The 24654-nt window shown below is 41.7% G+C and overlaps 1 protein-coding gene across 2 annotated transcripts in view; it reads left to right on the top strand.

The window, feature by feature from the left end:
* The window catches only part of LOC122809712 (protein NLRC5-like), a 1339659-nt gene that overhangs the window by 786063 nt on the left and 528942 nt on the right, over window positions 1–24654 (top strand). For both annotated transcript variants that reach the window (XM_044081407.1, XR_006365941.1), the window contains exon 22: window positions 13097–13183. In XM_044081407.1, the coding sequence (XP_043937342.1) occupies window positions 13097–13183 (87 nt within the window). The remainder of the gene's footprint in view (window positions 1–13096; window positions 13184–24654) is intronic.

The following is a 24654-nucleotide window of genomic DNA, read 5'->3' as shown; positions in this document are numbered from 1 at the left end:
ATTTCCTTCATTAATTCTGTTACATTTTGTACATTTCTCTAAGGATAAAAACTATACAGGATTTACCTAGTTGTACCCAGTTATATATATTCTAGGCCGCGGTATCTCATTGTCTTTTTAGAAACAAATTTATACGTAATACAGAGGTATCACTGCCACTGTTAGTCATGCAACTACCTATCATGGTTTTCAACACTGTCATGCTGCTTCTTCTTGCAGGAACTTGATGAAACATAAAATGCTATCCAGATGTAATGATTTAATGTTACATTGAAATAAATGCTCACCTTAACTGTAGATTTCAAAGGAGTAGTTACCGTAACAGCAAAGCAACCACCCTTCAGTCCCCCTAAGAAGTGGTGATTATTATATTGATTTGTTCAGTTTAAACTTGATCTTCAAAAACAATCTGAGTGCAATTGCTTTATTGATAAGGACCAATCTAATCTTACCTCTTTCTCCTTGTACCATCATTTTCCTAATGGTTTTCTATGTTGTAGTTGTTTTTACTATCTAGCCTATGTATAATGTGTAATGTGTATACTGTAAACTAAGCTGTCACTGTATACCACCCATAATCAAAGCACGTTTTGGCGGGCTTTTCCAGCTATTGAGAACTCAGCACAGCTCCTCGTGGTGGCCAGCAGTGTTCCTCTAGCAGCAGAGACCAGAAAAGACTACCTTTCCAGATTTTAAGTATTTTTCTTGGCTTTTTTCGACTTTTTGTGCCTTTCGACTACTGTTTCTGCTTATTTTATCAAAGTTTGCACTGTTTTTTCTGTGTTTATAAGTTAAAACTGTTTACTGCACTTGCTAGTTTAAGTTTTGCCTAAAAGTTAAACTACAGGCTAATACACTCAAGTGTACTAGCTTTTGATAGCATTTAATCGAAAATCATAGCATTTATTGTGTTTTCTGCTTTTCTGTAAAAACTTGTAAAAAACAAAAAAATATCCTTGCTTTCCATACTTTCCTAAACTAGTGTTCCAGAGACCAGATTTTGCTGATCCCTGAGCTTTGTCTTGGTTCCTGTTTTCTCCATTTTCCTTGTTTGGTCAAGGGGTAGTTTCTTTACTCACTAGTGGGAGTAGGGAGTACTGAACTGCCTGTTTGTCCTCAGAGGAGTGGTTTAAGGCAGTAACTTGTAGTTTATTGGCCATCATTTCCTGTCTTTCCAGCGCCCTGCTATAAAGCACGTTTTGGGGGGCTTTTCCAGCTATTGAGAACTCAGCACAGCTCCTCGTGGTGGCCAGCAGTGTTCCTCTAGCAGCAGAGACCAGAAAAGACTACCTTTCCAGATTTTAAGTATTTTTCTTGGCTTTTTGGACTTTTTGTGCCTTTCGGCTACTGTTTCTGCTTATTTTATCAAAGTTTGCACTGTTATTCTGTGTTTATAAGTTAAAACTGTTTACTGCACTTGCTAGTTTAAGTTTTGCCTAAAAGTTAAACTACAGGCTAATACACTCAAGTGTACTAGCTTTTGATAGCATTTAATCGAAAATCATAGCATTTATTGTGTTTTCTGCTTTTCTGTAAAAACTTGAAAAAACAAAAAAATATCCTTGCTTTCCATACTTTCCTAAACTAGTGTTCCAGAGACCAGATTTTGCTGATCCTGGGCTTTGTCTGTTCCTGTTTTCTCCATTTTCCTTGTTTGGGTCAAGGGTAGTTTCTTTACCCACTAGTTGGGGGAAGGAGTACTGAACTGCCTGTTTGTCCTCAGAGGAGTGGTTTAAGGCAGTAACTTGTAGTTTATTGGCCATTTTGGGTCATTTCCTGTCTTTTCCAGCCCCCTGCTATAAAGCGTTTTAGCGCGCGTGCGCCGATTTAGATGTGAGTTGCCACTGTTGCACACTAGGGCAGTTAGCGCGGAGTTGCCACTGTTGCACACTAGGGCAGAGCCGGTTAAGCAGGTTTAAACTATTCGGGCTACCTAAAGTCCACTCTTCAAATTTTCCCTTGAAACTACCTTCCTCGACCTATACTACTCATCTAATCAGCGTATCCTATAACTAAAAAGATCATCTCTACTTGACTCTAAGTAGACTATTCTCTATCTGTTAAACCTAGCACTTGCTCCTACAGTACTTATTACCTTGATACGGCACTCTTATAGATAGCACCCCAAAAGGCAACCCCATTTCGGTCACCCATCCCCGGAATCTTTTTAAAGTTTTTGTCTATCCTTCTAGCATGTCGGGATCAGTTGCTAGTGTCATCTCCTGCTCAGCTGGTGAACCTGGCAATGTTACAATTGCCTCATGTACCACAACCCTCTCCTCCTCCCACAAAACACAAATACATGCGAGATGCAAAACTGGAGGCTGAGCTCTCAACATAGGACTGGCAAGACCAGTCAGGAGGGAAGGTTACCACACACACTATAGACCCAGTCTCACATAGTACCATTACAACCTCAAATCATACACATAAACACACAAAGACATACTCGAGGCTCTGATCAAAATCTACCAAAACAGCAGAGGCCACCAAAGCAGACACCCAAAAACCACCACCTCAGAACACAACACCTGCAACACATAGACCTCACAGTCAGAGTGTCAAACAGTCACAGCCCTTAAGGCCAAACACAATGCCAGACACACTAGTCCTTGGTGTCTCCATAGTCAGACACACTGATGTCCGCTCACCAGACTGAGTAAGGAGAAGGTCACAGTAAGCTGTCTGTCGAGGCGCTAGAATCCGCCACATAGCAAGCACTCAGGTCTCTCAACAGCAGGTACAAATATGACTCAGTCATTGTCCACGCTGGTGTAAGCGACCTGCTCTGATTATGTACCCCAGGCAGGTATGACCCTGACCCTGAGCAGTACCCTACCTTCACCAAGAATGATGCCACAATACAGAGATAAGATGATCAGCTTTAACAATTGGCTTAAACACTGGTGTCATTCAAAGGGGATCCAGTATCTGTCTGCCTGGGATGACATGCTGGACAAGCCAGCTGCATGAGGGGGGCTTGCACCTGTCACCCTGGGATTCGGATATTGGCAAAGGCTCTTGCCACCCCATAGTGCCTTTTTAGGCAAGGCTCAAATTCTAAACCTACCACCCTAGAACACAAAAAGGAAATAAACTAAGGGTAATGCTGCTCAATGCCAGAAGTCTAAATCTCAAAATGCTTTTCCAGGCCCTTCTCAGTATGGAGAACACGATGTCTGTGCTGTGACAGAAACCTGGTTCAAGGCTCCTGAGAGCACCCCAAGCTCAGGTTTTACCTCATATCATGCGTTCATTGGCCCCAAAATCAGGAAAATACCAAGAAAGGAGGGGTATCCATATTCATCAAGGACACCCACACCTCAAGACTGGGGCAGCGCATGATGCATCGAAGACCCATCAGGGTGCAATTAACGTGAAGCAGACTGCTCTGCAAATAGTGACTGGCATACAGGCCACCCTCACAAACTCAGGAACCTCACATGGCCTTCCTGAAAACACTAGAGGGATAAATGTATCACCAAACACCATCATACTAGGTGACTTCAATTACCCAAATATAGACTGGGAACACTACTCAAGCCCAAACACCTAGCCCAAAGTTCCTGGAATTCATAAACTCAAATGCCATGGAACAACTAGTCACCATTCCCACAAGAGGAGATAACATACTTGATCTCATCATCACGAACATGGAGCACAATGTTCAACACCGAAGTGTACCCCTCACTGGTGAGATCAGATCACAAACTAATCTCGCTGGAGGTCCTCATCCCACCCCACCTGAAATAAAAAGACCACAGTAAAGAACTTCCCAAAGCCGACTTCACACTTCTAAAGACTAGTGTGGTCTCCTTTAAGGCCCCGAGCGGCGGAAAACAGTACTCAAGCAGCTGAATCACTTACAAATGCCTTCTACCAGCACCTGCAGGACTGCGTGGATAAGGCAATCCCAAGCAAAACAAAGACTCTTTGTACCAAAGGCAAGCGTCCAGTCTGGTGGACCCCAGCCATAAACAAACTCTACAACAAAAGGAGGAAGCTACTACAAGATAGAGCAAAATCCTTAAAGGTAAGACCTTGATCACTATAAGTAAAAACTAAGAGCTCTCATAAAATCATCCAAAGCAAATTTCGAGAGAAAAATAAAAAGACTCAATCATAAGGCCTTCTTGAAACCTAGGAGGAAACTCCCAGATATGCTCAGAACTAGTTCAAAATGATGAAGATTACTGATCCTACAGACATGGCCGACATACTGGCGGACAGGTTCAGTGCAAACTTCTCACCCTCCCCAAAGGAGAGATATCTATACCAAATGATTGCAGCCCCCAAACATCTCCAGCCCCAAGTGAGAACTGCTCTCTCAAAGCAAAAACACAGCATCCATGGGACCTGATGGTGTCCCCGGCTGTGTGCTCCACGAACTCAATGAGGAATTAAACCCACAGCTAGGACAGCTGTTTAATCAAAGTCTTACCTCTGGATACGCACCAGGGTGGCGCACTGCAACTGTGGTCCCACTTCACAAAGGCGGTGCCTCCACCCTGGTAATGATACCGGCCCATTAGCTTGACAAGCCTTATCTGCAAAGCCATGGGAGAGGATCATAATGGACCTCATAAATAAAGACATTGGGAATTTGCAGACTTTGGATCCAACCCAGTTTGGCTTTGTCAAAGGCAGATCATGCCTTTTAAACTTGGTTGACTTTTTGAAACAGTCACCAAAGCCATTGATGAGGAAGGCAGTCCATACAGCCTACCTCGATCTGGCTAAGGCCTTCATACAATACCCCACTGGGGTATCATTGAAAACTCATCAGCTTAAATGTTAACCCATACATCACAAGATGGGTTGCAAACTGGCTGGAACAGAACCCACAGGGTCAGAGTTGTTGGCGCCATGTCAGACTCAAAGCCTGTCACAAGTGGTGTCCCACAGGGGCCTCAGTCCTGGGCCCCACTCTTTGGCATCATCTACTTTACGAAGTACAGAAACAGCGGGCAGCGTGAAAAACCCACAGGTATCAGTCCTGGGCCCTCTTGTTTGTGCACTTTTCTTTTACAAGCAAACACCACACAGGGGGGCTGACATGATTTGATTTCATGATGACAAACTAGGCGCCATAGTAGAGAACATCTGACACAGATATCCTTCAGAAGGGTCTCACAGAAGCGGATAACTGGTGCCAGAGCCACGCCTAAAGTTAAATGCCAATGCCAAAATGCATAGCCATACCCCCGGGAAAAACAAAGGTTACCCCTAGCTACCAAATAGGAGGCAATCCACTGAGCACAGAAGAAGTTATCAGGGACCTGGGGACCCAGGTTGATAGTAGTCTGTCATTCGACACCCATGTAGCTAAAGTAGTTAGGAAGACCTTCTACATTGCCCACCTTATCATGAAGGGATTCTCATCTAGATCAAGGGAGGTTATAGTCTCCCTTTACTCATCACTCATCAGACCAATGATTGAGTACAATGCCCCATTTGGAATGTATCTGACCCGACACTTGCAGCAGCTGGAGGCCACACAAAGTTCCTCACCAAAGGATAAAGGGTCTCAAAAATCTATCCTATGCTGCCCCGACTGAAAGAACTCCAGCTCTATTCAGTCGCTTACACTTGCTCAGAGGTGACCTTTGCCTAACATACAAGGCCATGTCAAACCCAGATTTGATGAATATGCTTCACCTCAAAAATCTAGATCCATCAGAGCCACAAGGCGGGAGACTTAAACCTAACACGGCTATTAATAGGATAGCTGGAGGGATAGATTCATCACAAAGACTCTAGACAGAATCGGTACATGTGAGGCAGAATCCTACATGAGGCTGGCCTGTTCAAGAGAAATCTTGACCAATGGATGGGAGATGAGATATACCCCAGGGATTACCTCAGTGTCACTGCAGCACAGCAAAATAATGGGTATAGTTCCATAGCAAAATAATGGGTAAGTCTAAAGCCACAAAGCGATGGCTGCTAAATGTCATGCCCTCGGGCAGATAGCCTAGTATGAACCTATGAACCTATGAACCTATAATGCACTCTTGTTCTGCTTCAGTTGCACTTAACCACATTATACCGTATTCTTTAACATATATCTCTTTTGAGCTTAAATGTATATACTTATTGCCTTATTACTACTTTGCATTGTATCACATATGTATGTATCTTTTATGTATCTAGCATTGCCTTTTTAGCTGGGTTGTGATGGAAAAGACTCTAGAAACCAGCCCAACTACCCAGATAAACTAAAATAAATAAGTACATTTGATCTAATGTTCTACTTAACTATTATTGAGTGACTTTTAATCTACATATACTAGTTTGTTCCTCTAAGGCTAAATAATTTTCATGTTTGTAGTACTTATGAACACTGCAGGCAGCTGACAGAACTGAGGACAGCTGTGTGTGACATTACTTATGTAAAAAGGTCTTCTACATTAGTCAGGCATCAAAGGAATATTGGCAAGAGAAGTGACTTGACTCATAGTGTCTCAGGTCAAATTGACTGTTTACATAAATACCTATAAGGATACAGCTGGTAAGTGGTAGTTAACAGCAAATTAAATTATTTACTGGTATAAGCCAGTATTCAGAAATAAGCTCAGTCACAAATGGTAAGGCTTCAGCAAAAAGGACTTAACAGAACAATTGTGAAAAACAGTAATTCAGAGGCACATTAGCTACATTGGGGAAATACCTCATAATCAGCTAATTTGCATGTAATTGTCCAGTGCATTTCATTAACACACACACACACACACACACACACACACACACACACACACACACACACACACACACACACACACACAAGGAAACATCACCATACCTCTTACCTGTCTCTGAATAAACATAATGCTGGCACTTATTTTTCCATGTTCCTCAAAAATCCTGAATAATGACAATCACTAATGCCAAACAAACATTAGTGCTTAATTATTCACATTGTTCAGAAAATGCATTAGGCTGTATGACCCGTTGCTCCATTAACTTTTCAATTGGATTAGAATAATATTTAGAAGCACTCATTGGTGCTTTCTGGAGTTCTTCTACCCTTTTGTCTAGACATCTTAACACAACCCTTGTACTATACAGACCAGTACAGTAAGTCAATAATGCCAGACATTAGGCTTTTATGATACTTTATATCCAAATTATGCTTCAACACTTGTGTTCAGTTAGCTTTGTAAGTGACTTATGGTTCAAGAGTGTTTCTGGTGTTTAGTGACTCCTCATTAATCTCTCATGTTGCAAAACCTGTAGCTCTATTAACTTTTTCAGTAATGAGACATAATAAATATTGTCATGGTGTGTACAGTTCCCCCATATTACATCTAGTAGGTATCATTAGTCTATGTTGAGTTGAGAAATATGGACACTTCCAACTTACACACACACACACACACACACACACACACACACACACACACACACACACACACACACACACACACACACACACACACACACACAGATACAGAGATACACTCCAGACATCCCCTCAGTTTTACTCATGCACATTCTCACCCATTGAAATCAAACACACCTTATACCCCTCATACCTTTACATACACTCACACACATTTTCATATGCACCCCCCCAACACAACCTGACCACTAAACTCCCCAACACTTACCTCTAATCTGACCTGTCCCGTTGAAAGTAAAGAGTGAATGTCAACTTTTGACTAAGTTAATTACAGAGCCTGGCAGTATGGATTCGTACAACTGAATGGTTTTGTGTATTGTTCTGCTGCATAAAGCACTTACTGCAGGCATTTCTGGGGGAAGAGCACATGGTTAATGACCATATGCTGATCCCCAGGAATGCTTCATCAGCATTTGTGCTAGGCCAGAGAGGCAGCCCACTGCAGGTGATGCACCTCTGAGATGAGCACTGTGATAGGGCTGTCAAAGACTCTGAAACAGCTACCAGCAGCCATGAAAAGGTTGACAAGTGGTGCTAACCACTCCTAATCTTAGCTGTAGACTGTTTAAATAAAATCTGACTGGTTTATACATGCTATGCTGTAGGTAGCACCAATGGAATAATTTACTGCTAGAGTGACCTCCCTGCAATGATCTACTGTTATATTTTACCCATACCTGTACTTTTTAGAGATTCTGGTTTGTTCATTTAATTTTGTTTAAATATGTTTGGAAAATTATTGCTTGGAAGTTATGATTTAGAGGTCAGAAGAGGAGGTTACAGTTCAATAAAAGAACTGAAAAACTCAAACCAAGAAACACTTTTGGCCTCTTAGGAGGCATTCATGTTGAACAAACTTTATTTTTTAAGCTAACTAATTAACTATTTAAGCCTAATAAAATATATCTGGAGTTTCTGAAACATTCTCTCATCATATCTCATTGACTGACTCTTCCCTATAAAACAAACCACGCCTTCCATTTTTTTTTAATTCAGACTTACAAGTGCTGCAACTGTGACTCTCTGAAGAGCTAATGTATTTATTTATTTATTTATTTATTTATTTAAATTTGTTGACTGGGAGTGTCCGACTGGACGTAGGTCCATTTTCAGTGGAGGCCCGGAGAGAAAAGCTCCACAGTTAAAATAAACAGACAGTAGTTACATTGGATTACATAGCGATTAACAATTTAACATAGCAATTACTTACAACATATTTACAGATGAAGAACATAGTACATCAGTAGACAACTAGAATCTTTATCTGTGAAGTACATAACAGACATTAACAAATGTTACAATGAGAAGTTCCTGCTGTATAATAAGTACTAGGCTTATGAGCATCTGAGCTTGCTATAATCAAGGTAGTTAGTGGAGTGGAAAGAAAGGTAGTGGTTGGATCGGGTGGGTGATATTACAGTGGGAGTTGCAAGGGCATAGCCAGCATGTTTTTAGGTGCACTTTGAGTAACGTTTTGAAGTGGGTGCATGATGGTACGGAGGTAATTGTGGGTGGAAGGGAGTTCCATAATTTGGATATGGTGCAAGAGAATAGTGCTTCACCAGCAGAGTTATTGGCTTTAGTGATCTGCAAGTGATTTTTGTTGCTGGATCTTAGTGGTCTGGTGGTGCAACAGGGTTGGAGTAGATTCTGGAGGGATGGGACATTTAGTGGATGGTTTACTAGTCTGTGGGTGAGTGAGAGTTGATACCACTGAAGGAGGTGAGGGAGTTCAAGCCAGCCCAATTCAGCAAGTGAGAGACAGTGGTGACTACGGTAGGATGCCCCTGTGGCGAATTTGGCGATTTTGTTTAGATCGCATTGCCTTAGGTTGGTATATATTGGAGAGGCATAAAATAGGGTGGAAATAAGGTGGGAATTTGCTATTGAAATTTTTGCTGCTTTAGTGAGAAATTGCTTATTTCTGTATAATGCTCCTAGTTTTTTGTGAACTTTTTTATGGTCATGGATATGTGAATGTCAAATTTTAGTTTATTGTCTATTTCCACTCCTAGCAATTTGGTGTGTTCAGTTGGGTATATAGTGGTGTTGTCTTTTCCTGTGATGTTAAAGTGAGAGTTGTTTTGAGTATGTTTGGTGGGTTGGAAGATGAGTAGTTTAGTTTTGTTTGGGTTGAGTATTAATTGGGCATCGGATAACCAGGTTTCAACAGAGGAAAAGGCTTCCTGTGTGACTTTTTGCAGTTTTGGTAGGGACTGGGCTGAGCAGATGATGGTTGAGTCATCTGTGTATTGTATGAGTGTGCCATGTTTGGTGGCAGAGGCTAGATTATTGGTGTAAACAGAGAAGAGTAGGGGTCCAAGGATGGATCCTTGGGGAACCCCCTATGGATACAGGTAGTTGGGGAGATATGTCATTCTGCCATACAACGGATTGTTGGCGGTCAGACAGGTAACTCTGAAATCGGTTGGTGACTGATTGTGATGAGGCTAGGTTATTGAGGATGGAGATAAGTTGTTTGTGTGGGACCATGTCAAATGCTTTAGATAGGTCTAAGAAAGTAGCAGAGAAGAGATAGCCATTGTTTTTATGCTGAAGGATAGGGTTAGTAAAGGAGAGTATGGCAGTGGTGGTGCTATGGTTTGGTCAGAAACCATGCTGAGTACTGGAAAGGAGGTTGTTAGTAAGGAGGTAGTCTGAGACCTGGGAGTGTATGCATCTCTCTAGTATTTTGGAGAGTGGAGAGAGAATAGCTATGGGGCGGTAATTGGTTAGTTCTGTGGAGGGTCCGCCTTTGTGGAGGGGAATTATATGTGATACTTTCCACAGTGTGGGAACGTAACTTTCTGACAGAGATCGGTTAATCAAGATGGATACTGGGTAGGCCAGAGCATCAGCTGCGATTTGTAGGTATTCACTAGGGAGGTTGTCTGCTGCTAATTTGGTGGGTTTAAGTTTAGTTAAGAGTTTTTTTATGTTGGAGGTAGGTACAGGAGAAAAAGAGAAGGCAGTGGGGAGATTACTAGTTCAAGGTGTGGGTTGAAGGGGAGGGGGGTTGTGCTATTTAGCTAGTGATAGTATGGTTTGGGTGAAGTGTGTGTTGAATGAGGTAGCAATATATTCTGAGGAGTGAGGGAAGTTAGGAGGAGGGGTACTGACTTTACCTTGGTGGAGGATTGAGTTTATGGAGGACCAGAATTGTTTGGGGCTGTGTTGTGAGGAGTCTAGGGCAGACTGGTAGTATTGGAATTTGTTCTGTTTTATTAGCTTTTTGACTCTATTGCGTAGTTCTAGGAATTTCTGTCTAGCTGAGGGGGGTTTTGGTTTTGCGCCAGTGCTCCCAGGCTTTATCCCTGTTTTTCATTTCTGACTTAGTGGTTTTCTGTAGCCATGGGGAGGGTTGTGCTTTGGTTCTGGAAAATCTTATGGGGGCATGGTAATTAAGGATGTTCAGGAAGGTAGTATTAAAAAATTCAACTGCGTCATCTAGACTGAGGTACTTTAGAGGATGCCAGTTACATTCTTTGAGGGATGAGATGAATGTGAGTGGGTTAAAGTTTAGTTTTTTACGTATTTGATGGTAGATGACAGGTTTAGCTTGGTATGGGTATTTTTTGAGTAGGAATGTTGGTTAGTGATCACTGAAGCTATCTGATAAACAGCCTGTTATATATGACTGGGGGCTCTTACTGACAAGTATCCTGTCCAGGGTAGTGTGCTTGCTGCAGTTTTTATTTATCCTGGTTGGCGATTGGACTAGTTGGGTGAAGCCATGAAGGTTTACATGATGGGTTGGATGGTTGCCAGAACAGGATTGCCAGTCAATATTGAAATAACCTAAAATTATAGTTTCTTGGGGGAGATGGTGGGTAGACCAGCTGAGGAGGTTTTCTAGTGGAGGGATGTTTTGGCGAGGTGGGAAGTAGCATCCAGTTATGTTGATGGTTTTGTTTTGGTTTATTTTGAGGTTGGTATATATTATTTCTTCATTGCCTATTTGTGGAGCTGATGATTTTAAGATCTGAATGTTTAGATGCTGTTTAAATATTATAGCTACACCACCTCCTTTTTTGTTTAGCCGGTCTACTCTTAGTATGCCATAACCTGTAGGGAGTATTTGCTCACTGGTAATGTGAGGTTTTAGCCAGGTTTCTGTCAGGATGACTATATCTGGGGAGTACAAGTCTATGGTGGCATGGAGTTCATGGACTTTGTTGGATATACTTCTAATATTTAGGCTTAGTAGAAGGAAGTCACTTGGCTTTCTATTGGCTGTAATATGGGAGAAGTTGTGGTTTCTAGTCTGATTATGAGGATTGGGGTTGGAGATGGTAGGGCCAGGGTTGGGGTGGATGTCTCCACTTAGGGCTAGTTTTGATATGCATGAGGTTATTAGTTTTCTCAGTTTTGAATGTTTGTTTATAAGGGAAACTTTATGATTGTGTTCTGTGGGAAATAGGTATGGTGGGAAGGTTACTATGTTAAGTTGTAGGGATGCTTTATGTTTGAGTAATATAGCTGGTAGAATATGTGGGGGTGCATAGGGTTGGTTCTTGAGCTGGTGGGAGGGGAGCTGATTGAGGGTGAGACATGAGTGGTGGTGTGAGTAGTAGTACAGTGGTAGTGATTGAGTGGGGGAATGATGGAGCTTTGGGAGGATGTAAGATATGCAAGGAGAGTGCATACAGTGAGCATAGGTAAGGTATGCTTGTACATGTTAGTTGAGGAGGTGTGATAGTAGTGGGAAGATGGAGGAGGTAGTGTTGGGTTAGCGCTGTGGTTGTCTATTGGAAAGATGGGAGGGGTTTGTGAGTGCAATAAAGGTGGGACCACTGGGGGCAGGAGAGAATAGGGAGCAGGGTGGGGAGCAAAGCGGGTAGAGACCCTGTTAGTTGATCAAATGTAGGGGCTGGAAACAATCAGTTAACAGAGTTAACTGATAAATGAATATATGATAGTGACAAGGGTGGTTGTAGTTTTAAAAATGGTGCCTGCCACAGGTAATATTTATTAACTTTGGGATTGTCTTAAGGTAATAAATGGGGAAGGGAATATCCAAAAGCTGTTAGTCCACTAGCATACACCGCTCACTTATAAAAAAAAAAAAAAAAAAGGGAGAATATGATAGTACCCAGAACAGTGAACAAGTGGGTTATCTCGTTCTTCCTTCTTTCTAAACCGTGAAGACATTACATTTGCAATAGGCATTCACAGCTAGGGGGCCTATTTCTTTGCTGCCTTGCTGACTAAATTAATTGTTTCCTCCTTCTTTGTAAAAGCAAGTGTGGACATAATTTAGCTTTGCTTAGCTTGTAAGAAAGGTCTCCAGTACTATATTACCTCTCTGACAGAATTAACAGATATAGTCTGAACTAGTAGACATGCTTTTGGAGAAAACCTTTTTTGGTTGACAGCAAAATGGTTGAGTCCCATAGAAGCTGCCAATATTTTCTTGTGGCACAACATAGCATTATCAATGTTGAATTACAGACTCCTCTGTGTGTGTATGTGTGTGTGTGTGTGTGTGTGTGTGTGTGGGGGGGGGCGGGGGTTCTGTAACATCCTGAAAGACACTTTTCAGTTCTTATCCTGTGCAGCTGAATACAAGGTTATATATAACAGTGGATTATGCAACTGCTGTATTATTGCTGTAGGCATGTAAAACCAGACGTTTATAAATTCCATGCTAGTTGTTTTGCTGCCTTTCATAATATAACCATTTTTGTTTTATAGTTTATCAAACTGCAGTTCACTTGCCTCCAGAGCTGGGACAAACCTGATAGAAATGCTATCGAAGTGCACATCACTAGAAGAAATTAAGTAAGTCTGTCCTTATAATACTTTACTTAAATAGCATGCAAATATTAAAATGGTTTGTATGAGTCTTGTTGGTGCACATCTTTTTCCTTGTACAAAACAGTTTTTGTCACAGAGAGAAATTCATCACGTGTTAGTTCAAGAGCATGGCAGTAGCATATCTACATGTGATGGCAGTGATTTAAGTGGTGTTTTGGTCAATGGGCTGCCCAGTGAAAGTGGCGCGGAAAGGACGGCAAACATACAAATTATAACTCTTCTCCTTCTGACAGAAAGGGAGAGAAGCAGTGATTTGTAATAGTGCTATGACAGCATAACCTGATATATGACATGCTCCGGTTCATTTTCCAGGTATGCTTGGCTGTTTTAATTTTGATGTATTGTAGACAGTTTGCTTGTTTCTGTTTTTGTCTTGCCAGTGTATTTTTTCTTTGGTTTATCTAAAAGATGGGTTAGACCTATAGATGACTATGTCATCTGCATATAGAATTATGTGGTTTTGAGGGAGGAGTGCAGGTAAGTTATTCATGTAATGAAAGAAGAGTGATAGAATGGATACCTGGGTAAATGAAGCTGTGCCTGTTTGGACTTTGACTTCCAAGTTGGTGAGAAAGGTTTGAAACCAAAGTACAACAGTATACAGTTTCCTACTCTAATTTTGATTAAGCTTATTGTCTTATCCCAAGAACTCTCATTTAAATGAACCGAGGCCTAAATGTTTTAACATCAGCCCAAGAACAGTGCAAATGTAGGTGACATTATTTTAGGATTAATAGTTTAGTAGTCTGTAGGTTTTATATGTATATAAAAGATTATGAACATTGCTATATAGATGATTACCAAGAAGCCACTGATAGTCATCAAGGAAAAAAGGTTTAGGTTACAAGGATAAAACACAACCTAAACCACTCCCTCAGCAAAGAATGCAGCAAAAGGTAAAATGTTAGTGATGCCTTAAATGGCTTATCTACTAGTAGCAGGATGACTAAATCTCTAGTTAGGATTCTCTACTAGTAGCAGGGTGACTAAATCTCTAGTTAGGATTCTCTACTAGTAGCAGGGTGACTAAATCTCTAGTTAGGATTATCTTGAAGCAAATGCAGAAAGTAACAGTTTAGTACATTACATTATATGAAATTACATTTTATTCATACGTCAAGCACCAGTTTTTACAAATGAAAACATAAGTCTTTTTGCAGTTTGCTTATAGGAAAGCTAGTCCAGCTGGCATTTTTTTATTGAGCAGATTCGTATTGCTGTTTACTTGTTCAATGGAGTTGAACTTTTCTAGAGCTCATGGATATTATCATGTGAAGCTTCTTCAAATTCTTGCAAATTCATATTCATTACGTCATTGCTGTCTGACCACCTTTGCCTCCGATGACCCATTCTTGATTCTTTCCCATCACCGTCAGCATCTTGTGTATTAAACCATGTCTTTGTGTTATGTGGCAGTAGTATTCATTTTGCCATTTATTTATTTATGCATTGTTGATCCAGGGTAGAGTACTGAGAGAAATGGACCATTTTCAGGCTCAACGCAGGAGATCAGAAATAAAATAACAAGAGAGAAAATCATCAAAGCAGTAATCAAAACTAGTAGCAGATTAAGCATAGGTAATTACAATGACAACTACATTACATTAGTAGGACTACAGTTATACATTAGTAACATTCGTTCTAAAGGCAATGTATGTGCAGTATGTGCAATTGAAAAAAGGAGGAGGAGGTGGATTTGGTAATAATTAAGTGAGAAATTAAGGGTAGTGTATACAATTAAGAGGGGAAATGTGAGTAATGGAGAAGCATGGATAAGGTGGGAGCTATATGTTAGCATGGATAAGGTGGGAGCTATATGTTAGATAAGGGATGACAATTTTGTTTATGGTTGAGAAGGTACAGATCTATTTGCTATTGAAGAAGCTGTAGGAGGTAAGGTGTCGTCAGAGGTATTTGATAATACCATTGCTGAAAAACATTTGCATCAAACTGCTTTGAAAAGATGCTGTCTCACATCTTTTCTGAATTTAATCAATGGAGAGGTGGATTATAGTTCAATTGAGAGGGTTTGCCATATATGAGGAGCCATTATTGAGAAGCTGTGTTCAGTGGAATGGAATTTACTTTGTGGGATGGTGAGACTAAGGGAGAATTGTGACTTTGGGTTATTTTTCATGGCTTGTTTGCTGAGTCTGCATTCAAAGTAGAGAAATGTATTGTTGTTTAGTGGTTTATATATGTTAATCAGGCCAGGAGTAGGGTGCCTATCTGTCTAATGAGCAGTCATGTGGCTTTGGTTAGAACAGTGCAGTGATGTTTTTTGGTGGGGTTAAGGGTAAAGAACCTATATATATTTTTGTGGTAGGTTTGAAGATGTGACTATAATGGTTAGTCCATGCTCTAGCTGAGTCAGTAGGACACCTGTCCATATTGCCTTTCAGCTGTCTGGGGGGTGAAGAATCAAGACATTTTAACCCAGAATAATTGGGAGTTGATTTTGGACTTTGTGGCTAAGACTTGATAATGGAAATTTAGAGAATGGTCCAACCAGATGCATTAGGTATTTAAAAACTGTGATGGTTTTTAAATGGTCTTTTCTGTTGTAGACATTTGCCCAGTTTGTGCGGATCATAGAGAGGTTTTGTTGGGAATAAAAATTGTGGCTTTTTTTTGTAGTATTAAGGATGGGGTTGTTTTGATGAGAGACAGTGGGATAGGGACTAGAGGTATTTTTCCAGACGTCTTTTAATAGTGAAATTATATAGGTTGGACCTATACAGTACATGACCACTTCATCTGCATATAGAATTATGGTGATTTCTGGGAAGACTGCAGATAAATTATTTCTAAAGAGAGAGATAATAACAGGAGTGATGGAACAGATCCTTGGTCTATGCCTTTGCACATGGGTGCTAGGTTAAATTGAAGCTTTACCACTTTGGACGTTGAGTTGTTGGTGAAAAGGCTTTTAAAGCAAAGTAGAGATTCCGGAATGGTTTCAGCAGACATTAGTTAGTGAAAGCGGCATTTATGCTTAACAAGATAAAGATCAAAGGCCGTACTCAAGTCTGTGAATACAACCTCATTTAGAAGGCATTTGTTTATCCCTTGTATGATGTCATCTATCAATGGTTACATGGCTGCATTTTGCTATGTACTGTCCAGAATCCATGTTGGTGTCGAGGTAGGATACTGCATTTTTAATGTACTCATGTAACTGGATGAAGCTAATATTTTCAAGAAACCTACTCAGAGTAGAGAGTACTGAAATGTGCTGTAAGTCAGTGGTGTCCCTTGATTTTGATACTTTAGGTGTAATTCTGACTGTAGCTATTTTTCAGAGGGTGTGCATGATATTTTGACTCAGGCAGAGGTTATGTAGGTGTTTAAATGGGTATAGAAGTTGTCTTTACAGAGTAGTAGAAACTGGGGAAGTAGGTTCATATGTTTTTACTAGGCTAACAACCAGCAAACGACCTGGAAGCTGACACCACAATTAAGTCGATCCACACTTATCTCTTTATTGCTAACACAAGCTCAATAGGGATGTTTTCGCTTTTGCTAGGATATAACACTTTGTAAAACTTCAGCCATCAATTAAAATAGTTATACACCAATAAATTAATTAAATAATTGATAAATTGATCCATACCATCCTCCCTGCTTAAAGAGCTACTTACTAAAAAGGTATACTCAAACAAATATGTACCAAACCATATTATTTACAGTTAAAACACCTTGTTAAATTAATTTTTAATTGGTGTATAACTATTTTAATTGATTTTTACTAGGCTAACAACCACAAGGGCCTTTTTAAGCCTAGCCACAGAATCCAAATCTCTGACAAGTTCTGGTACCTTTGATAAGTGTAAGCAGGGGCTTGGGAGATGATACATTTACAACCTGGGACCTGGGAAATGAAACACTTACAGGCTGTCTGTGTCCATTAGAGACACAGGTGCCAGCCAGGGATGAATTTGCTGTTCCCCATCCAGTTGTCCAAGTTATACTTGAATTGAGTTATGGAGGAACTCTGCTTCATATGGACAGGGAGTATGCTCCAGAAATGGAGTAGTCTCTGGGATACATACCTGTCTTTCCAGCAGGTCCTATTTATATCACAGGCAAGGTTTAAGACTTTAGAACTGGTAATTCTGATGCTGTTTGTTTTGCGGATATGCAGGAGGTCCATCAGAGCAGACTCTGAGAATTCCTTGTATAGCAGGCATAGATCTCCACTCAGCAGCCTGTAGGAGACAAAATACAGGGATAAAGCCTTGAGGTGGTCTGCGTAGGATATGTTACGTACGTTGTATATTCTGAGGAACCTCCTCTGTGGATGTTTCAGTTGTTGGATATGCCTGGTTAGGTACATACCAAAGGGGGCATTGTACTCAATGCTATATCTGATGAATGCCAAATGAAATGGAATAATGATTTGCTTGGACCTAGATGCCATACCTTTGTTTATAAGTTGCACAGCATCGAATAATTTCCTCACTATTGTAGACATGTGATTCTCGAATGCTAGATTACTGTCTATTTTTGACCCCAAGTCCTTGATTACTGGGTCAGTGCTTAGGGATGTGTTGTCAATATGATAGTTACCAGGGGTGGATGACTTCCCAAAGGATACTATTGTACATTTCTTGGCATTTAGTTTTAGTCCATGGCTTTCACATCTGTTGTTTGTGCCAACCCTTGGTGGGGAATATTTGTGTCAATGGGGGATTGAATGACAGCTCCTAATTTGCAATCATCTGCAAATTTATTCAGCCAGAGGCCACTGACATTGGCCTTAACCTCAGAGAAGTAAATGCCAGAAGGGAGCAGTCCCAGGACTCATCTCTGAGGGATTGTGCTTGTGACTCGCCTCTTTGTATAAGTGGACTCCCCGATTCTAACTCTCTGGGTCCTGTCTATGAGCCAGCTGGATATCCACCAGGTGACATAAGGGTTTGTACCTAAGCTCTTGAATCTGTCAACAATTCCCGAGTGGGATATTGTGTCAAATGCCTTGGCTAAGTCAAGGTAGGCAGTGTGAACCTTTCTGCCCTCATCTTTTGCTTTGGTCACCTTATCAAAGTAGTCCACCAGGTTGAGTAGACATGCCTGCCCTTGAAGAAAACAAACTGGGTTGTGTCCAGTGTCTGGTGATTTCCTATGTCATTATTGATCATTTCCATGATAATTCTTTCCATGGTTTTGCATATGAGACTAGTGAGACTTATGGGTCTGTTGTTTCCAGGGTCTGTAGATGTTCCACCTTTGTGCAAAAGGATGGCTGTTGCTGTTGTCCATTCATGAGGCATGAAGTCTCTTTGGAGACTACAGTTAAATAGCGATTCCAGATGACCTGATAGGTCATATTTCATGCTATTTAAATGGTATCCTGGGATATTGTCTGGGCCTACTGATGAAGTGTTCTTGGCCTTAGAGGGAGTATTAAGAAACTGTTCCCTGGTGATAGCAGTGGGAGTGATATTTGATGGTATTTTCTGAGAGAAAGTTGAGGTGGAAAACGGGGTAAAGTTGGACCTGAATTTGTCAGCCAGTAGGTTTGCTATATATTCTAGCTCAGTATAGGCAATTCCGTTAATAACGAGCTCTGCACGCAATTGTGTATTGCTTTTCAGGTTGCAGACATAGCTAAAGAATGCCTGGTGGTTGTCCTTGGCCTGGGAAGCAGAAAATTTACCTTGGTAGACTTTATTCATAGGTTGGTACTAGGCTATCAGCCCTAGGGCCTATACAAGCCTAGCCATAACAATTCCCTGGCTATTTCTTCCCACACTATTTACTTTCCTGGATGCCTATTTAGCAGGGCAACTGACGTGATCCCTTGGGTGAATTTCTTTTCTCCCATCCAGTCATCAAGGTTCCTTTTAAAGAGGGCCAAAGAGGTGCTCTGCTTGACATGTATGGGCACTCTAGTCCAGAGTCTGGGGAGTCTCTGGGTCAGGAACCTATCCCTTCAGCATGCTTTGTTTATTGTGATGACAAGGTTTAGATCCTTGGAGCGTGTGTTTCTGAGGGATTGAGACTTCTTTAAGTGTAGCATGTCCAACAGCTCTGGGTTTGACATGGCCTTGTATGTTAAGCAGAGATCACCTCGGAGTAGACGATATGCAACAGAGTATAGCTGGAGGTTTTTGAGGTGGTCAGCATAGGGCATCTGCTTTAGGCCTGTGATTTTTTTAGTGAGGTATTTCTGCGGCCTTTCCAGTTGTTGCAGATGTCTTGAGAGGTACATATCAAATGGGTCATTGTATTCTATAATGGGTTTAATGAGGATGAGTACAGTGGGACAATGACCTCCTTTTTTCTTGATGAAATGCCCTTAGTGATGAGGTGTGCCACATAGAAGGATTTACTGACTGTTGTGGCGATGTGGTTATTGAAGTTGAGACCACTGTCCACCTGTGTTCCTAAGTCTCTTATCACCCTTTTGGTGTTTAGTGTACTGCCACCTATGTGATAATTCATGGGTGCATGTTTTTTCCCAAAGGGGATAACTATACATTTCTTGGCATTGAGCTTGAGCCCATGGCTCTGGCACCAAGCATCTGTTTCTGTAAGGCACTTTTGTAGAGTATCCACATCATTTGGGGATTCAATAATGGCTCCCAGTTTGCAGTCATCTGTGAACTTTGTTAGCCAGAGTCCATTAGTTTTGGCCTGTACTTCAGAGAAGTAGATGCCAAACAAGAGAGGTCTCTGGACTGAACCCTGAGGTACTCCACATGTCACTTGTCTGGAGCTGGATTTGGAGTCAGCTACTTTTACAGTGTGGGTTCTGTCAGTAAGCCAGTTGGCAACCCATCTAGTGACGTAGGGATTAATGCCCAGCTTAGTAAGTTTATCTATGATTCCAATGTGGGGGATGGTGTCAAAGGCCTTGGTGAAGTCCAGATAGGCTGTGTGGACTGCCTTACCCTCGTCCACGGCTCTGGAGACTGATTCGAAGAAGTCACTCAGGTTTATGGCCTTGCAGATCAGGCTGTTCACGAACCCAAACTGATGGGGTCTAGTGTTTTAATGTTGCCAATGTCTTTCTTTATCCATGGCCTTGCAGATCAGGCTCATCAGACTGATGGGGCGGTAATTCCTGGGATCCAAGGTGGATCCCCCCTTGTGGAGTGGGATAACTGTAGCTGTGCGCCATTCAGTGGGCACAAAGCCTGAGGTGAGGGTATGATTAAACATGACACTTAGGTGAGGTGCGAGTTCATTTTGTAGTTCATGTAGTACACAGCCCAGGATGGCATCTGGTCCCATGGATGATGTATTCTTAGCTTTGGAGAGTGCATTTTTTACCTGTGTGGCCGTTATTACTGGAATTTGGCAATCTTCTGGTATTGAGATGGGCCATTTAGGGGGTGAGAGGAGGTGAAGCTGGCACTGAATCAATCTGCCAGGATATTGGAAATATCCTTGGGATCAGTATATTTAATGCCATTCTGTTGTAGCTCAGAGCAGATCTGAGCATTGCCATTTAGATTCTTGACATAGTTATATAATGCCTTGTGGTTGTCTTTGGAATCTTTGGCAATTTTATTTTCGTAACTAGCTTTGGAGAATTTTATGAGGGATCTCAGCTTCTCACTGAGGCTGGTAAGGGAGTTTTTTGCATCCTGGGATTTTCCTCTTTTCTGCACAGTTTCTTCCTTTTGTTGTAAAGTTTGTTTTATGGCAGGGACTACCAGATTGGCTTCTTTTTGGAGCATCTTGGTTCTATTTGGGATAGCATGATTCATGCATGAGTGGATGTACTCGTACAGTACCTTAGTGTAGGACTCAGTAGTCGAACTTTCAGTTCCCATCTGCATGGGTGTCATGAAGTTTGTAACTTCTGACTTGAGCAGCATGAAGTTGACTTTGGAGAAGTTTTTTATGGAGGTTTCCTTACTGGAGGGTGAGGGTGGGATGTGGATGTTAAGGGTGATTAGCTTATGGTCTGACCTGACCAACAAGGGGGTGACCATAGGTGTGGAGCATCGATTTTCCATGTTGGTAATGGCCAGGTCTAGGATATTAGAGCCCCTGGTGGGACTATGGATTAGTTGATCCAGGGCATTGGAATTTATGAATTCCAAGAACCGTTGGTCAAAGGTGTTGGTACACAAGTAGTTTTCCCAGTTAATGGCAGGGTAGTTGAAATCACCCAGTATTAGGGTGTTTGGTTCTATATTAATATTTTCCAGTATGTTTAGAAAGGTGTAGTGAGAATCTTGGGGCATGGTGGGGGATCTGTAGCAAGCTACAATTTGGATTGCAGTCTTACCTTGTTTGTTGCACCTGGAGAATTTCAGACTCATTGTGTTGGGCAACTAACCTGGTGGTGTGAATATCCTTGGTGAATATGGACACTCCTCCACCTTTAGTGTTTCGATCCTGGTTTGATGGCCGAAAAGTGTGGTAAGAGTTGTAGCCTGGTATTGCAGGGGTGCTCTCTGGAGCCTTGAACTAGGTCTCAGTTACTGCACAGATATCGATGTTCGTCATTTTTAGGAGTGCCTCGAGAAAGTGCATTTTGAGGTTTAGACTTGTAGCATTGAGTAGCATTGCCTTCAGATTTTGTGTGCTTGTACCTGTTATGGTGGTGGTTTTGTCCTTTGAACTTTGCCTAAAAAAGGCACTACAGGGGTAGCAAGAGCCTTAGCCAGTAACCTGAATCCCAGGGGCGACAGGTACAGACCATCTCTGGCAAAGCATTGTGGTCTGTCGATCATGTCATCCCAGGCAGACAGATACTGTCCTCTGAGTTGTTTTAGTTTGATGAGAGTGCTTTTAAACTGTTGGGTGTTGCACCTCCTAATTTTTGCTGTGTTTTTCTTCCTTCTGTTATACATCCTATTAATGATGTGAGTCTACAAGAGTGGCTTGTTTTATGAGTTAGTTCTGTACTTCTTCCTGGTGGGTCCAGCTGCCTCTATGCAACTATTAGCATGCTTGTATAAGGATTCTGTATATGCAGCACTGTTCTCAGGGTTTATGGGGACTTGAAATTTTGCCAGGTTATCAATTAATAGTAGCAAGTTAGCCTTAGAGTAGTTCCTGAAAATTCCATGGTTAGCTGAGGTTCCAGGTTTTATTTTTACTTTGAAGGAGACCATTTTGTGGTCTGACCTTACCAGAGAAGACATTATACTAGGGGGTGTGCAGCATTCTCCCATATTAGTGAAGACCAGATCCAGTACGTATACTGATAGTCTGGTCCAGAGACTGTGTTTACAAAATCCAGAAATTTCTGTGCCTGTATGTTTTGTGTCATATATGATTTCCAATTAATAGTGGGGTAATTAAAGCCACACATGAATATAGTATTGAGTTGGATGGTGAGTGTTTCCAGTAAGTTTAAATACATGATATGGGTTTCCTGAGTCATAGAGTGGGACCTATAACTTGCAAGAAAGTAGTATTGGATTTTGCCTATGGTGATTTAAACTTGCAGAAGCTCAAATGCATTGTCTTATTTGACCAGCCTTTAGGTATATTTATCTCTGATATAAATCAAGACACCTCTACCTTTAGTCCCTGTCTGTATAGTAGCTGGTCTAAATGTGTGGAAAGCATTATAACTAGGCGCAGTTAGTGTACTCTCTGCAGCTTTAAACCATGTCTCAGTGATGGCACAGACATTAGTATTCTCTAGGGTGAAGAGAGCTTCTAGGGAGTGGAGTTTTTTATTTAGACCCCTAGCCTTGATCAGTAACATCTTTAGATTTTCGTGGTTTGGATTTGCTATGTTGGAAGTACTTTCTGTTTAGCATTGCCTAAAAAAGCACTTTGGGGGAAGCCTAGAGGGGAGAGGTGCAGACCATCCCTGGCAAAATTGTGTATTGCTTTTCAGCTTGCAGACATAGCTAAAGAATGCCTGGTGGTTGTCCTTGGCCTGGGAAGCAGAAAATTTACCTTGGTAGACTTTATTCATAGGTTGGTACTAGGCTATCAGCCCTAGGGCCTATACAAGCCTAGCCATAACAGTTCCCTGGCTATTTCTTCCCACACTATTTACTTTCCTGGACCCCTGTTTAGCAGGACAGCTGACGTGATCCCCAGGGTGAATTTCTTTTCTCCCATCCAGTTATCAAGGTTCCTTTTGAAGAGGGCCAAAGAGGTGCTCTGCTTGACATGTATGGGCAGTCTATTCCAGAGTCTGGGGAGTCTCTGGGTCAGGAACCTATCCCTTCAGCATGTTTTGTTTATTGCGATGACAAGGTTTAGATCCTTGGAGCGTGTGTTTCTGAGGGATTGGGACTTCTTTAAGTGTAGCATGTCCAACAGCTCTGGGTTTGACATGGCCTTGTGTGTTAAGCAGAGATCACCACGGAGTAGACGATATGCGACAGAGTATAGCTGGAGTTTTTTGAGGTGGTCAGCATAGGGCATCTGCTTTAGGCCTGTGATTTTTTTAGTGAGGTATTTCTGCAGCCTTTCCAGTTGTTGCAGAGGTCTTGAGAGGTACATATCAAATGGGGCATTGTATTCTATAATGGGTTTAATGAGGGATGAGTACAGTGGGACAATGACCTCCTTTTTTCTTGATGAAATGCCCTTAGTGATGAGGTGTGCCACATAGAAAGATTTCTTGACTGTTGTGGTGATGTGGTTATTGAAGTTGAGACCACTGTCCACCAGTGTTCCTAAGTCTCTTATCACACTTTCAGTGTTTAGTGTACTGCCACCTATGTGATAATTCATGGGTACATGTTTTTTCCCAAAGGGGATAACTATACATTTCTTGGCATTGAGCTTGAGCCCATGGCTCTGGCACCAAGCATCTGTTTCTGTAAGGCACTTTTGTAGAGTATCCACATAATTTGGGGATTCAATAATGGCTCCCAGTTTGCAGTCATCTGCAAACTTTGTTAGCCAGAGTCCATTAGTTTTGGCCTGTACTTCAGAGAAGTAGATGCCAAACAAGAGAGGTCCCAGGAATGAACCCTGAGGTACTCCACATGTCACTTGTCTGGAGATGGATTTGGAATCAGCTACTTTTTCAGTGTGGGTTCTGTCAGTAAGCCAGTTGGCAATCCATCGAGTTACGTAGGGATTAATGCCCAGCTTAGTAAGTTTATCTATGATTCCAATGTGGGGGGTGGTGTCAAAGGCCTTGGCAAGGTCCAGATAGGCTGTGTGGACTGCCTTACCCTCATCCACGGCTGTGGGGACTGATTCGAAGAAGTCACTCAGGTTCAGGAGACAAGAGCGGCCCTTCACGAACCCAAACTGTGTGGGGTCTAGTGTTTTAATGTTGCCAATGTCTTTCTTTATAAGTTCCGTGATAATACGTTCCATGGCCTTGCAGATCAGGCTCATCAGACTGATGGGGCGGTAATTCCTGGGATCCAAGGTGGATCCCCCCTTGTGGAGTGGGATAACTGTAGCTGTGCGCCATTCAGTGGGCACAAAGCCTGAGGTGAGGGTATGATTAAACATGACACTTAGGTGAGGTGCGAGTTCATTTTGTA

Source organism: Protopterus annectens, chromosome 8.part0 (assembly GCF_019279795.1).
Source record: "Protopterus annectens isolate FY-2018-M chromosome 8.part0, PAN1.0, whole genome shotgun sequence".
Taxonomy (NCBI): Eukaryota; Metazoa; Chordata; order Ceratodontiformes; family Protopteridae; genus Protopterus; species Protopterus annectens.
The sequence above is the reverse complement of the archived record's forward strand: the minus strand, read 5'-3'. Positions and strand labels throughout refer to the sequence as shown.